The following is a 15,154-nucleotide window of genomic DNA, read 5'->3' as shown; positions in this document are numbered from 1 at the left end:
GGCCCAACTGTGCTCCCTGAGTTTGTCACCGGTGCCTTGACATCTTTAATTAAACAAGGTTCTTGCCTCTCACTGCTCAAGAATGAACAGGTAAGGCATGAAAAATTTTCCACACTAGCAAAGTTTTATTGAAGAGGCTTGCAGGTGGAGACGAGGTGGGCCTAGACAACACTTACCCCCGTCTCCCAGAACAAAGGGTTTGCATGGGTTTTTAAAAAAGGTTTTTGGGCAGGAAAAGATTTATGTTTCTTCATAGCTATAGGCGGGGTTTTCCAGGAGGTGGCCCGTCCAGGTGGAGATATGTTAACTACGGTATGCATGCGGCAGCTTTCTAAGATGGCTTTAAGACGGCTTCTGTCCCGGATGTCTCTGGGATTCGTAGCAGGACTTATTATGGGGTGTCACACCTGAGCAGTCTCTCACTCCCTGAGTTCAATTCCGCAGCTGCAGCTTCAGCCCCTCAGTGTCCCTGGTGGAAGGCCACACAGTGGTCACAGGTGGATGTTCTGTGCATGTCCCTGGGCCTGGTTTCATCCAGCTGCTTCTGAAAGACAACTTTAAGGAAATTTCCAGGTTGTTTTCTGTTACCCTACCCCATTGTTCTGGGGAATGGCTTTGTTTCTATGCCCTGGCCCATTTCCTGTTACTTTGTTACTTTAATTTGTTTATGTGAATTGCAGATTTGGGGGCCCCTCTGTTCCGTGTCTTAAGCTCACTGGTGGCCTTGATTAGACTCTATGTCTTCAGACCCATGTTTATCAGCAAGTTTTGAGGTCATGTGGGTTTGGCTGAGAGGGCAGGACAGTAGGCCCACCCTCAAGCTCTTGCTCGGCTGCCTTCCACTGCAGCTCTGTAACTCCCCTGTTAAGCTGGGAAGAGTCAGCCTTTGTTTGTCTGTGGAGTATACAATGTCTCTCTCTCTCTGAGATGGAATTTGAGATGCCAGTGTAAGGAAGACACTTCGTCACTGCTGTTTGGCCCTGTTTAGGCTGTGCATTGTCAAGGCAGCCTCAGAATTGTTTCTTTCCACCTTCTATCAGTGGTCCCTGGAGCCTTTGGTGGTCCCCCTGTGACTGAAGAATCCACACTTCTGTACTCTCTGCAGGGCCCTACTTAGGGCTTCTTATCTAAGTACTCACTGGGTCAGGTGCTCCTGGATGGGGGTCTCCCAAATCATGGTGCCTATTCTCAGAAAAACTTGCCTCCTAGGGAAATATGGGCCTACTGTTTTTGAGTCCCCAGAATGTCCTTTTAGAGCCAACAGACCTGGAGCCTGCTGGGGTCACCTGATAGCAACAGCTTTTTTATGCTACATCCCACTCAATGAGGCTGGTCTGTGAACCCAGTGGCTGATGTTTATGGAAATGGGTACATTCATGGGTTTGTGAGCCCCAAAACCTGACCTATCCCTCAAAGCCCATCCCCTGGCCAGTCTCCTGCCAAACCACATCCCTCTGTGCCCTTCTTGTCTCACTCCTTTTTCTAGTCCCATGTGGGGCTCAGCCCTTTTGGCCTGTCCCGAGCAGTGGCTGCATTTTCTGGCCAAGGGGAGACCCAAGACAGGGAAGGATACAGTAAATGTGGCAGTCAAGAGCTTGGATTCTCAAATCCAGATGCCGGGCTCAAATTTCAGCTCTGCTGCTTACTGATTGCATAATCTGGGTTGGGTTGTTTAGTCTTGGTTCTCTCCTCTTTGAAATGGATTGATAATCTAGCTGTCTTAAGTGCTTCATGTCTGTAACTAATATAATCCTCAAAACACCCTATGAGGTAGGTTTTCTTATTATGCCCATTTTATGATGAGGATCATAGTACTCACAGCAGAGTCACTGTGAAGATGAAATGAGGTAGCCCATGGCTGGTGTGTCCTCCTGGGCAGCAGTGCTCCCTGCTGAGCAGATCAAAACTGTGTCTGCCTCAATACTGCACTGTGTGGTGGCTTCCTCCCTACAAGGCAGCAGGCAGCAGCAGCTCCTCTGTGGGCTCCTAAGGGAGGGAGCCCTTAGCAACCCAACTTAAACTGCTGTTGAAGAAGTAAATTAACAGCTCAGATTGATTCCTGAAGGCACAGTGGGGTGTGGATGAGGTGAAGGAAGTCCTAGAGAGTCCCTCTAGCTACCACCCCTGATAGCCAGGACCTCCGCTCCAGGACCACCAGGGGAGGCACAGGGTGGGCAGAAAACTCTGGCTTAGGCCCTGAACACATGGCCTCTGGTCCCAGCTCTGCCCTGACGGTCCATAAGGGCTTGACCAGCTCTTTCTTGTTGGTGATTTTCCTGAGGGTAGATGACAGTTTAAGAGAACAGGATTTCACGTTAGATGTGGGTTTAGGTTCTGGCTGTACTACTAGCTGTTTATTTCTGAGAGGGTCACTTAACCCATCTAAGCCTCATTTTCCTCAGTAGCTGCCTGTGAGGAAATGATGCTGTCAAAGTGTTTAGTAACATATCTGGCATGTAGAAATGCTACTGATTGTCAGTGATTATTAAAACAAAAGGGCTTGGTCTAGAACAGTGGTTGCAAACCATGGCTTCACTTGATAATCGGCTGGTAGCTTCTAAAAATTCTAGTTTCCAGGACCTCACCTCAGACAAGCTGGGTCAGAACTTCTGGGTGGGGCCCATGTGCCATTAACCAAAGCTCTGGGGGTGGCTTATCTGTTTAGCCAGGTCTGAGGACTCCTGGCCTAAGACATGTCCAAGTTCTGTTCTCAACTTGACAGTTTCTGACTTGATATCTGATCTCCTGAGGGCTCCTTCATTTTTCCCTCCAAACACAAATATGGGCCCACAAGGTTTTAATGAAGGAGGGAGCTTCTGAGCTCTCATTGAGGGCTCACTCCATGGATCTGTGAGGGCAATGTCCCCCTAGCTCCTTGACACTAAGGTCCTGGAATATGCCCCTGGAACTCTTCTCTGGCCAGTCCCAACCCAAGGCAGTTCTGGCTCTTTCCCTTATCCCAGCTTCATGCTTTTGGGGCTCAAAGCTGTTCTGAGTTCCAAAATGTCTCAGTTGTCCTTAGAAGCTATTTTCTTCATTCTTGCCCCACTGGTGCCTTTACTCGGGTTCTAAATGGGACTGTGGAGTTCATGCTGAGAGAGGGGCAGGTGGCCTTGGGCTTTCACTGTCCAGGACTGGAGAAGAGCAAAGATAGGCACCTTCTACCTCAGATCAGGAGCAGGAAGCAGATAAACAGTCAGCTCACAATTCCTCCTGCCTTCTTGGGGGTGGCAGGAGAATCAGGGCAGGAGTGATATGAGTGTGAGTGACTGCACACTGGGCATGATCCAGAAATGGGTCCCTTTTGCAGCACATCAGGGAACATAGACTTCCAGAATAGAAGGCAACCTAGAAATCTTGTCATCTCCTAACTGAACAGAATATGAGCCCAGAGAGGGGAGGGGACTTTCCTGAAGTCACACCATGAGTGACAAGTCTGGGACCATATCTTGGATCTCTTGCCACTTCCTGGCTGACACTAAGGGTCAGGATGAAGGCATGTTAAAACTCATCCCCACCCTTTCAAGTCCATAAAAATAAACAAAACCTCTCTGGTTGAAATAATGTATAAACTTCCCTGCCACCATTTTTTTTTTCCATCTAGGCAATGGAAATAGTTAAAAATTACCAATAAAATTTTCACTAAAATGACTTGTAATAATCCATATAATGGGATTCTACATGGTTATGAAAAGGAATGAAGTAGATATGTGCAGATATCTTTCAAATATAAAAAAATATGTATAAAAAGAAAAGTGTGCAACCTGCTTCTATGTTTAAAAAATAAAATTATATATATAGTTCTTGTTAGTTGCTTTTGAGCCGGTTCTGACTCATGACAACCCCATGTGTGCAGAGAAGCACTGCTCCACAGGATTTTCGAGGCAGTGACCTTTTGGAAGTAAATCGCCAGACCTGTCTTTCAAGGAGCCTATGGGTGGGTTTGAGCCGCGAAACTTTTGTATAGTAGTTGAGTGCTTAACTGTGCCACCCAGGGACTGTGTGTGTGTGTGTGTGTGAATATATGATTATGTATTTTATATGATGTATAAGCTATTTTTACATAACAAACCAGATAAATAAATAATGACCTATGAAAAGCCAACAGAGTCCGTGGTAAAAGTCTAACAATGCCTTTCTGCAGGGCCTTCAGCAGGCTGCCTTTAGTTATGAAGTCTGAAAACTCCATGTAGGAATCATTTTCAACCCATGCTTTACTTTTGAGGCCAAAACTTGCTTTTTTTTAAGCTGATTTCGAGAGGGAAAAAGATAAGGATCAAGATAAAACAGGTTTAATAGTTTAAGTTCAGCTAATGGTCCACCGGCTATACAAAGTCCTTTGGATTCCCTCTCTGGCAGTCATCTCTCCTGGCTGTGAAATCTCATCACTCTTGATCTGCCTTTCCTGTGATTCTCATTGTTGACTGCTTTAGAGTAGACATGGAGTGTTGCTCTAAGAGCAGAATCCTGCGTTATGACTGTGCTTCCTTTTGCCAGGTACCTGCTGGAACAGGATTTCGCAGGCATGAGAATTGGGCCTGAGCCGACCACTGACTCCTTCATTGCAGTGATGCAGGGAGATGTGGAAGGGATCATCCCTGGAAATGCTCTGGTGGTGGATCCTAAGAAACCCTTCAGGAAACTCAATGCCTTTGGCAATGGCTTCTTGAACAGGTGAGTGTGGAGAAGAACAATGTCTTAGGGATGTTCTCTTTTCTTCTTCTTCGACTGTGGGAAGTGAAAGTGTGGTTGGGTAGGCAGGGTATTGGGAAGCTTGGTGCATTTTCCAAATCTAGTGTCTCTTTTGATTGTTCCTTTCTTGCTGGGAACTTGACTAAGTCAGTCACCATCAATTAGTAATGTGGGAGCTGCAGATGCTGGGTGTCTTAGCTCTCTAGTGCTGTTATAACAGAAATACCACAAATGGATGGCTTTAACATTTTATTCTCTCAGTTTAGAAGGCTTGAAGTCCAAATTCAGAGTACCAGCTCTAGGGGAAGGCTTTCTCTTTCTTTCAGTTCTGGGGGAAGGTCCTTGTCATCAATCTTGCCCTGGTCTAGGAGCTTCTAAGTGCAGAGACCCCAGGTCCAAAGGATGTGCTCTGCTCCTGGAGCTTCTTTCTTTCTTGGTGGTATGAGGTGCCCTATTTCTCTTCTCGCTTCTCTCTCTTTTTATCTCTTGTAAAATAAAAGGCAATGCAGGCCACACTCCAGGAAAATCCCGCTTACATTCGATCAGGGCTGTGACCTGAGTAAGGGTGTTGTATCACACCCTAATCCTCTTTGACATAACCTAATCTTGCCCCATTAACCATAGGCAGAGATTGAGGATTTATGACAGATAGGAAAATTACATCAGATGACAAAATAAAGGATAATAGCACAATACTGGGAATCATAGCCTAGCCAAGTTGACACATATTTTGGGGGGACGCGATTCAGTCCATGACACTGGGCTAAGTCCTGATCAAAAAGCAGGAAAGGGTTCAATAAAGAGTTAGATCACTTTCTCTAGATCCACAGTCTCCTCCAGTGAAAGTGGAGATGGCTGCTCTACATGGTTTCCAGCATTTGCTTATGCTGTGGCTGGGATTTGCATCAAACTGGAAGGAGGTGGAACAAGATTCTTTTCTTTTCCTGGACATTGTTTTTACTTGGTAAAAAGAAACCTAGACTTGAGACAGAAGCCCTAGGCTAGAGCGTTGACTTTCCTACTAAACTCACTGTGTTCCTTCCCCTGGGACAAGTTCAAGCCTGCAGACACAGGGTCATCATGAAGATTTGAGTGTAGAAAGCTCTAGGGAATACTTGGCAAGCTGATCTGGGCCTTCACATTATTATCGTTCATAACTAAACTGGTGCTTATTTTACTTACATATCCATGTACATGTGCATTGTACTTAGTGATTTTTAAAATTATGTTCCCTATTTGGAGGTATTTTAGATTAGAAGTAAAGCATATGGGCTTTGGCTTCAGAGAGACCTGGGTTCAAATTCTGCCTCTAGCATTGTGGATCTTGGATAAGTTACCTAACTTCTCTGTCTCACTTTTCCCATCTGTAAAATAAGATAGTAGTAATATCTTCCTCCAAGGAGTTGAAGGAGAAGTAAGTGAGATAATGAGCAGAAAACACTTAGTACCTGGCATATAGAAACCAAACTGGAAGTATTAGATAGTGGTAGTAGTAGTATCATGTCTTGTTTCATTTGAGTCCCCTCTTAAGTAGACATCCACTATTGCAACTTTTCAGAAGTAGACGTTGAGGCTCATTACCCAAGTGATTCTCAACATCTTGTATCTTAAGGAATATGTTTTTATAAAACTATGAACTTGTCGCTGCCCTTTCTTTGTGGTGACTCAAAATCAATAACTCTCCAAGGCAGCAATGGGAAGGGAATAAAGTGAGGAATTGCTAGGGGGCCGGGTGTGCTCCCAAAGCACTGATACAGAGGAAGGGCCAGTTAATAAATCTTGGGAAATTGGCCTGGCAGGTAGGGAGGTCCTCAAGAGTTTGCTTGGATTATTCACGGAATGGAGCTATGAACTCTTACAAGATAAAGCTGGTGGTGTTAAGGTGCATTGACAGGTGGTTCAGGATGCCAGGAGTGTCTCTAGTACATGGAGCTGAGTCAGGAGTCCCAGACTGGGGTGGAGGTGAAGGCATGGGCCCAAGATGCTGAAATGCAGAAATGAATGGAGGCAGGGAAGAGCATGATGGAGAAAAATGAGTCAGCAGTGATAAACAGAGGCAGGGCCATCTGGGGGAATATATGAGGGCCAGGGGTGATGAATTTTATTTTAGACACCTTGAGCTTTCAATGACTGTGAATCAGCCAAAGAGCATTATCCTATCAGATGGCAGAGGGGAGAAAAATCTGGAGTATAAAAGAGGTAATTGGGATCATTAGAGAGATAAGAACAGGAGGCAGAGTCAACATGGTTCTATAGACAGAAGCACTATGCTGTTCCTCCACAGCAAAGACCCAAAAAACTAAGTGAAACAGGCAAACATCAATCCTGGAACCCTAAGCATCAAGTGAAGAGATAAAGAACTCAGCCAAGCACTGAATAGAATAGAAAACTGACAAAGAACAGAGAGCAAGGAGAGATATGTACAGAGTTCCACTATCAGCTAACAGCACAGATTTACCATCTTGGATTCCTGTTGGAGATTGGTGGACAGGGAGTATGGGAAAGTAGCTTCATGGAGCTCCCAGAGGAGACGGAGGACTCAGTAACCAGTGATATACATTTTCCTGCTCCCCATCTTACTCCCCCCTGCTCAGCCTCTGCAGCTTCCGAACTGGCTGTGGTCATTTGGGTGGCTGGGCAGTGCAGGGTGTGTGCCACTTGAATTTGCCCTGCTCATATCAGAGACTGGTGGACAGGGCATATGGGAAAGCAACTTCACGGAGCTCCTAGCAGGAGACAGAGCACCTGGTGAACAGTGCTATACGCTTTCCCATTCCCCATCCTTCTCTCCCGCTCTGTCTCCACCACTTCCTACCAACTGCAGTCTCTTGGCCAGAAGGCGTCGGCCCCAGCCCTGTGCTGCTTGGATTCACCCCACCCACACTGGCCAGCTCCATCAGTGCCATTTGTTTCTCGATGATGTTGCTTTTTTCCACTTGTTTTGGTTTTCTCCCTGCCTCTCTCCCCGCCCCCTGCCGCCACCCTTTCCCTTGAACACTTGGCTCTGTGTGCCAGCTTTGCTTCTTCTTGGAAAGCTGTGAAGTGCTGCTCAGCTGGGAAACTGCTTCCCTGGACCACACCGCCATGCTGGTAGGATCCTCGGGGCTTTTTTCTTTGTTTTGTTTTGTTCATTTCTTTTCTTTTTCTTTTTGAGGCTTGGGAGCTCTTTCTAACTGGGCTGTACTGCTTGGCTTGGGAAACAATTCCCCAGTCTCTGCAGCCACGCCAATGGGATCCCTGGGGGCATTTTCTTTGTTTGTTTGTTTTCTTTTTTCTTTTTGCAGCTTGGGAGCCCCTTCCAGCCAGGCTGTACCACATCGCCTGGGAGCCATTTCCCCAGTCTTCACAGCTGCCCTGGTGGGATCCCTGGGGGGCTTTTCTTTCTAATTTTTATTTACTTTATTTTTTCCTTTTTGTTTTTCTCCATTTTTCAGTTTCTCATTTCTCCACTCCAATGGCAAGCTCCCTTAGCGTTCTTTTTTGTTTGTTTGCTTTTGGCTCCTGTTTCTCTCTCCTTTCTTTTTTTCCCATGCCCATCTTAGCTCCACACATCACAACCACCCTCTCCCCCTGCCTATCTGCACCATGTGCTGAACATCACACCCCCAAGCATCAGAGGCACAGCCTACCAGAACCTGCCCTGCACTCATTCCTGGCCACCCTGACGGCCTTCATACGTACCACAAATAACCCATCGCAGCCCCTTCCCTACAGCTGGGCCTGCCTTGCTGCACCATAGCTGAGCAACTGGCCCTGCCCATTGGACAAGGAGATGAAAGCTCTCATGCCCACAGATGAGCAAACAACAAAGAACACACAGCCTGCCTGTTCAGACATAACCAAATAAAATAAATAAGCAAGACAAAAAAAAAAAGAAAAAAAAAACCTACATAAACGAAGGAAATAACTACTGAATGCCCCAAAGACAGCAGACAATATCAAAACATGTTAAAAAAAAAAAAAAAGGACAGAATGGTTCCAATAGACATCCAAACTAAAACACGAGGTGACTTTCCAGTAGAAGAAAAGTCACTAGAACTACCTGATAGGGAATTCAAATCTCTAATATTCAGAGCTATCCAAGAATTGAAGCAAAAAGCAGACCAAAAAAAGGAAAAAATAGACAAATTCATGGAAAAGACAGACAAAAAAAAAAAAAAAAGAATTCAGGAAAATAATACAGGAACAAAATGTCAAAATAAATTCACCACTATAAATCATACAAAAACAACAATTAGAAATCCAAAGGATAAACAACAAGATTTCGGAAATGGACAGTGCCATAGAAGGGCTAAGGAGCAAGTTTGAAACAATGGAAGACAGGATCAGCGAAATTGAAGACAACCATTTGGATACAACTTCATTTGAGGAAAAATCAGAAAAAAGAGCGAAGAAATATGAAGAAACTCTGAGAATAATGTGGGATACAATCCAAACCAAAAATTTGCAAGTAACCAGGGTTCCAGAACAGGGAGAGAAAACAGAAAACACAGAGAGGATCATTGAAGAACTACTGACAGAAAACTTCCCTAATATAATGAAAGATGTAAAGCTGACCATGCAAGAAGCTCAGCGAACCCCATATAGGATAGACCCCAAAATAAAATTATCAAGGCATGTCGTAATCACACTCGCTAAAACCAAAGACAAAGAAATAATCCTGAGAGCAGCTCGAGAAAAACAAAAAGTCACATACAGAGGAGAAACAATAAGACTAATATCTGATTATTCAGCAGAAACCATGCAGGCAAGAAGGCAATGGGATGACATATATAAAACCTTGCAAGATAAAAAAAGCCAACCAGGAATAATATATCCTGCAAAACTCTCATTCAAATATGATGGTGAAATTAGAACATTTCCTGGTAAACAGAAATTAAGGGAATATGTAAAAACCAAACCAAATTTACAAGAATTATTAAAGGGAGTCCTTCAGTTTGAGAACAAAGGACATCAGACCACAGACTGAATCTAGGATGCAAAGATCATACCAGTCAGATACCAACCTAGGAAATGAACTCTCAAGGGCTATCCAAAACCAAAAGAATTACAACAGGGAATCAGAATAGTTAATCTGTAAATGACAACAGCATCAGAACAATAAAAGAGGGAATAAATGGTGTAGGTATAGAACTTTCTAATGCAGAGGAAAGCAAGGTGATACCATGTAATAATAGATTGGTTCAACCTAGGAATATAAGGGTAAATTTCAAGGTAATCACAAAGCAAGTTAACAAACCTACTCATCAAAATAAAGAACATTAAGTCTCAGTAAACGCTAAATCTACAAAAATGAAGAAATGAAAAAAAAAATCCAGAAACAAAAGGAATTCAGCACAGGAGAGTAAGAGGAACAAAGAAAACATCAGCATCACACACACACACACACACACTACAAAATGACAGCAATAAATTCACAACTATCAATAATTACACTGAATGTAAATGGCCTAAATGTACCCATAAAGAGACAGAGAGTGACAGAATGGATTAAAAAAAAAAAAATAGGATCCATCAATATGCTGTCTATAACAGACATACCTTAGAAACAAAGACATACATTTATTAGAAATCAAAGGATGGAAAAAAATATATCAAGCAAATAGCTACCAAAAAAGAGCAGGAATGGCAATACTAATCTCAGAGAAAATAGACTTTAAAACAAAATCCACCATAAAAGACAAAGAAGGGCACTCTATGATAATTAAAGGGATGATCCATCATGAAGACATAACCATAATAAACATCTATGCACCCAATGACAGTATTCCAAAATACATAAAACAAACTCCAACAGCACTGAAAAGAGTAATTGACAGTTCTGCAATAATAGTAGGAGACTTCAACACACCACTCTTGGTAAAGGACAGGATATCTAGAAAGAAACTCAACAAAGATACAGAAGAGCTAAAAGGCACAATTAGCCTACTTGACCTTATAGACATAAATAGAACACTCCACCCAACAGCTATAAGATACACATTCTTTTCCAATGCACATGGAACGTTCTCCAGAATAGACCACATCTTACTTAGGCCACAGAGCAACCCTCAGCAGAATCCAAAACATTGAGATAATACAAAGTATCTTCTCTGACGATGACACCATCAAGGTAGAAATTAACAACAGTAAGAGCAAGGAAAAAAATCAATTACATGGCAACTGAATAACACCCTGCTTAAAAACCGCTGGGCAATAGAGGAAATTGGAGATGAAATAAAAAATTCCTAGAATCAAATAAGAATGAAAACACATCATACCAAAAACTTTGTGACACAGAAAAGGCAGTCCTCAGAGGTCAATTTATAGCAATAGATGCACACAACAAAAAAGAGGGGACAAAATCAAAGCATTAGCTACACAACTTGAACAAACAGAGAACAGCAAAGGAAGCCCAAAGCCGCCAGAAGAAAGGAAATACTAAAGATCAGAGCAGAAATCAGTGAAATAGAGAATAGGAAAACAATAGAAAGAATCAACAAAACCAAAAGTTGGTTCTTTGAAAGGATCAACAAAATTGACAAACCACTGGCCAAATTCACAAAAAGAGAGGATGCAAATAACCCAAGTAAGAAATGAATTGAGGAACATTACAACAGACCCAACTGAGTATTATGAAAAACTATACTCCAACAAATTTGAAAACCTAGAAGAAATGGACAGATTTCTAGAAACACACTACCTACCCAAACTAATACAAAAATGATGTTGAAATTCTGAACAGACCCATAACTAGAGAAGAGGTTGAAAAGTAATTAAAAAAAACTCCCCACCCCCGCAAAAAAAGCCCTGGCCCAGCTGGGTTCACTGGAGAATTCTACCAAACATTCAGAGAACTTACACCAGTACTACTCAAACTATTTCAGAACAGAGAAAAGAATGGGATACTTCTGAATTCATTCTATGAAGCCAGCATAATCCTACTATCAAAACCAGGCAAAGACAGCACAAAAAAAGAAAATTACAGACCAATATCTCTCATGAATATAGATTCAAAAATTCTCACCAATATCTAGCCAATAGAATTCAGCATCATATCGAAAAAAATACACTACAACCAAGTAGGATTCATACCAAGTATGCAAGGATGGTTCAACATTATAAAATCAATCAATGTAATCCCCACATAAATAAGAAGAAAAGAATCACATGATCATCTCAATCGACATAAAAAAGGCATTCAACAAAGTCTAACACCCATTCCTGATAAAAACTCTCAATAAAATAGGTATAGAAGGGAAATTTCTCAACATAATAAAGGGCATCTACACAAAACCAATGGCCAACATCATTCTCAACGGAAAGAGGATGAAAATATTCCCCCTGAGAACCAGAACAAGACAAGGATGCCATTTATCACCACTGCTATTTAACATTGTGCTGAAGTTCTAGCTAGAGCAACAAGGCAAGAAAAAAAAAAAAAAAGGGCATCCAAATTAGTAATGAAGAAGTTAAAGTGCCCCTATTTATTGATGATATGATATTGTACATAGAAATGCAAACGACTCCACGAGAAAACTACTGGAACTAATAGAAAGATTCAGCAGATTAGCAGAATACAAGATAAACATGCAAAAATCAGTCGGATTCTTATACACCAATAAAGAGAGCAATGAAAAGGAAGTCAGGAAAACAATACCATTTATAACATCCCCTAAAAAATATAACACTTAGGAATAAATCTAACTAGGGATGTAAAAGACCCATACAAAGAAAACTACAAAACACTACTGCAAGAAACCAAAAGAGATCTGCATAAGTGGAAAAACATACCATGCTCATGTATAGGTAGACTTAGCATTGTGAAAATAACAATTCTACCCAAAGCAATTAACAAATACAACGCAATCCCAATCCAAATACCAACAGCATTCTTTAAAGAGATGGAAAAACTAATCATTAACTTTTTATGGAAAGGGAAGAAGCCCTGATATTGAAAAAGAAGAAAGTAGGAGGACTTGCACTACCTGACCTCAGAACCTATTCTATGGATATGGTAGTCAAAATAGCCTGGTACTGGTACAGTGGCAGATACACTGACCAGTGGAACAGAATTGAGAACCCAGATGTAAATCCATCCAGCTATGGTCACCTGATCTTCAACAAGGTCCCAAAGTCCATCAAATGGGGAAAAGACAGTGTTTTTAACAAATGGTGCTGGCAAAACTGGATGTCCATCTGCAAAAAAAATGAAACAGGACCCATACCGCACATCACATACCAAAACTAATTCAAAATGGATCAAGGACCTGAATATAAAGCCAAAAATTATAAAGTTCATAGAAGAAAAAGTTGGATCAACACTAAACCCAGTGCCGTTGAGTCGATTCCGACTCATAGCGACCCTATAGGCCAGAGTAGAACTGCCCCATACAGTTTCCAAGGAGCACCTGGTGGATTCAAACTGCCAACACTTTGATTGGCAGCCGTAGCACTTAACCACTATGGCACCAGGGTTTCTGGTTCAATGCTAGAGGCCCTAGTACATGGCATTAACAGGATACAAACCATAACCAGCAACACAGAAACTCCAGAAGATAAGCTAGATAACTGGGATTTTCTAAAAACAAACACTTATGCTCATCAAAAGACTTCACCAAAAGAGTAAAAAGAGAACCTACAGACTGGGAAAAAATTTTTGGCTATTACAAATCAGACAAAGGTCTAATCTCTAAAATCTACAAGAAAATCCAACATCTCTACAACGAAAAGACAAATAATCTGATGAAAAAATGGGCAAACAAAATGAACCATTCACTAAAGAAGATATTAAAGCAGCCAACAGACACATGAGGAAATGTTCTCTATCAGTAGCCATTAGAGATACCATCTCACCCCAGCATTACTGGCATGAATCAAAACAGGAAATAACAAATGTTGGAGATGCTGTGGGGAGATCGGGAACTCTTACTCACGGCTGGTGGGAATGCAAAATGATACAACCGTTTTGGAAAGCGATATCGCGCTTCCTCAGAAAGCTAGAAATAGAAATACCATATGATCCAGCAATCCCACTCCTCGGAATATATCCTAGAGAAATATGCACACCCATGTTCATTGCAACATTGTTCACAATAGCAGAAAGATGGAAACAACCTAGATGCCCATCAACAGATGAGCAGATAAACAAACTATGGTACATACACGCAATGTAGTATTATGCAATGATAAAGAACAATGATGTATCTATGAAGGATCTCACAACATGGTTTAATCTGGAGGGCATTATGCTGAGTGAAATAAGTCAATCACAAAAGGGCAAATATTGTATGATACCACTACTGTAAAATCTCATGGAAAGATTTACAAACAAAAACAATCTTTGATGGTTACTAGGGACGGGAGGGGCGGGGATGGAAAAATACTAAATAGACAATAGATAAGTTGTAACTTTGGTGAAGAGTAAGACAGTATAAAATACTGGGGGAGCCAACACAACTTGTACAAGGCAAGGTCATGGAAGCTCCATAGACACTTCCAAACTTCCTGAGGGACCCATGAGGGCTGTGGGGACCATGGTCTCGGGGAACATCTAGCTCAACTGGCATAACATAATCCATAAAGAAAATGTTCTACATTCTACTTTGGTGAGTAGCATCGGGGTCTTAAAAGCCTGTGAGCAGCCATCTAAGATACTCACTGGTCTCACCCCTTCAGGAGCAAGGAAGAATGAAGAAAACTAAACATACAACGAAAAGAGTAGGCCAAAGGACTAGTGGACCACATCTACCATGGCCTCTACCAGACTGAGGCCAGTACAACTAGATGGTGCCTGGCTGCCACCACTGACTGCTGTGGCAGGGATCGCAATAGAGGGTCCTGGACAGAGCTGGAGAAAAATTTTAACTCATGAGAAAAGACCAGACTTAGTGGCCTGACAGAGACTGGAGAAACCCCCCGAGTGTGGCCCCTGGATACTCTTTTGGCTCAGTAATGAAGTTACTCCTGAGGGTCTACTTCAGCCAAGGACTGAACAGGCCCATAAAACAAAACGAGACTAAAGGGGCACAAGAGCCTAGGGGCAACGACTGGAAGGCAGGAGGGGACAGGAAAACTGGTAATGGGGCACCCAAGGTCCAGAAGGGAGAGTGTTGACATGTCGTGGGGTTGTTAACCAGTGTCATAAAATAATATGTGTACTAACTGTGTGATGAGAAACTAGTTTATTCTGTAAACCCTTGTCTAAAGTACAATAAAAAACAAGAGATAAGAACAGGTTTAGCAGTTAACACTATTTTGGAATAATAGTGCCATAATGATAATAATAGTATATTGTATTATATTCAATAGAATATAGTCTATTATGATAACAGAATTTATGTAATTGCCATCATATACTGGGTACAACCCTGAGAGCTCAGAGCCCTTATGAGATCAATCAAACACAGCAAGCCTAACTCCAGTTTTAAAGGTATTGAAACCAGAGGGCATACGTGTGGTGGAAGGGGATAGGGTGGTTTAC

The 15,154-nt window shown here is 42.3% G+C and overlaps 1 protein-coding gene across 1 annotated transcript in view; it reads left to right on the top strand.

The window, feature by feature from the left end:
* The window catches only part of EHD3 (EH domain containing 3), a 74,202-nt gene that overhangs the window by 7,519 nt on the left and 51,529 nt on the right, over positions 1 to 15,154 (top strand). Inside the window, exon 2 of the mRNA XM_049870224.1 lies at positions 4,498 to 4,674. Coding sequence (XP_049726181.1) covers positions 4,498 to 4,674 — 177 coding nt within the window. The remainder of the gene's footprint in view (positions 1 to 4,497; positions 4,675 to 15,154) is intronic.

The sequence above is a fragment of the Elephas maximus genome, chromosome 26, assembly GCF_024166365.1.
Source record: "Elephas maximus indicus isolate mEleMax1 chromosome 26, mEleMax1 primary haplotype, whole genome shotgun sequence".
NCBI lineage: Eukaryota > Metazoa > Chordata > Mammalia > Proboscidea > Elephantidae > Elephas > Elephas maximus.
Note: the sequence above shows the minus strand (reverse complement) of the source record. Positions and strands in the feature narration are given on the sequence as shown.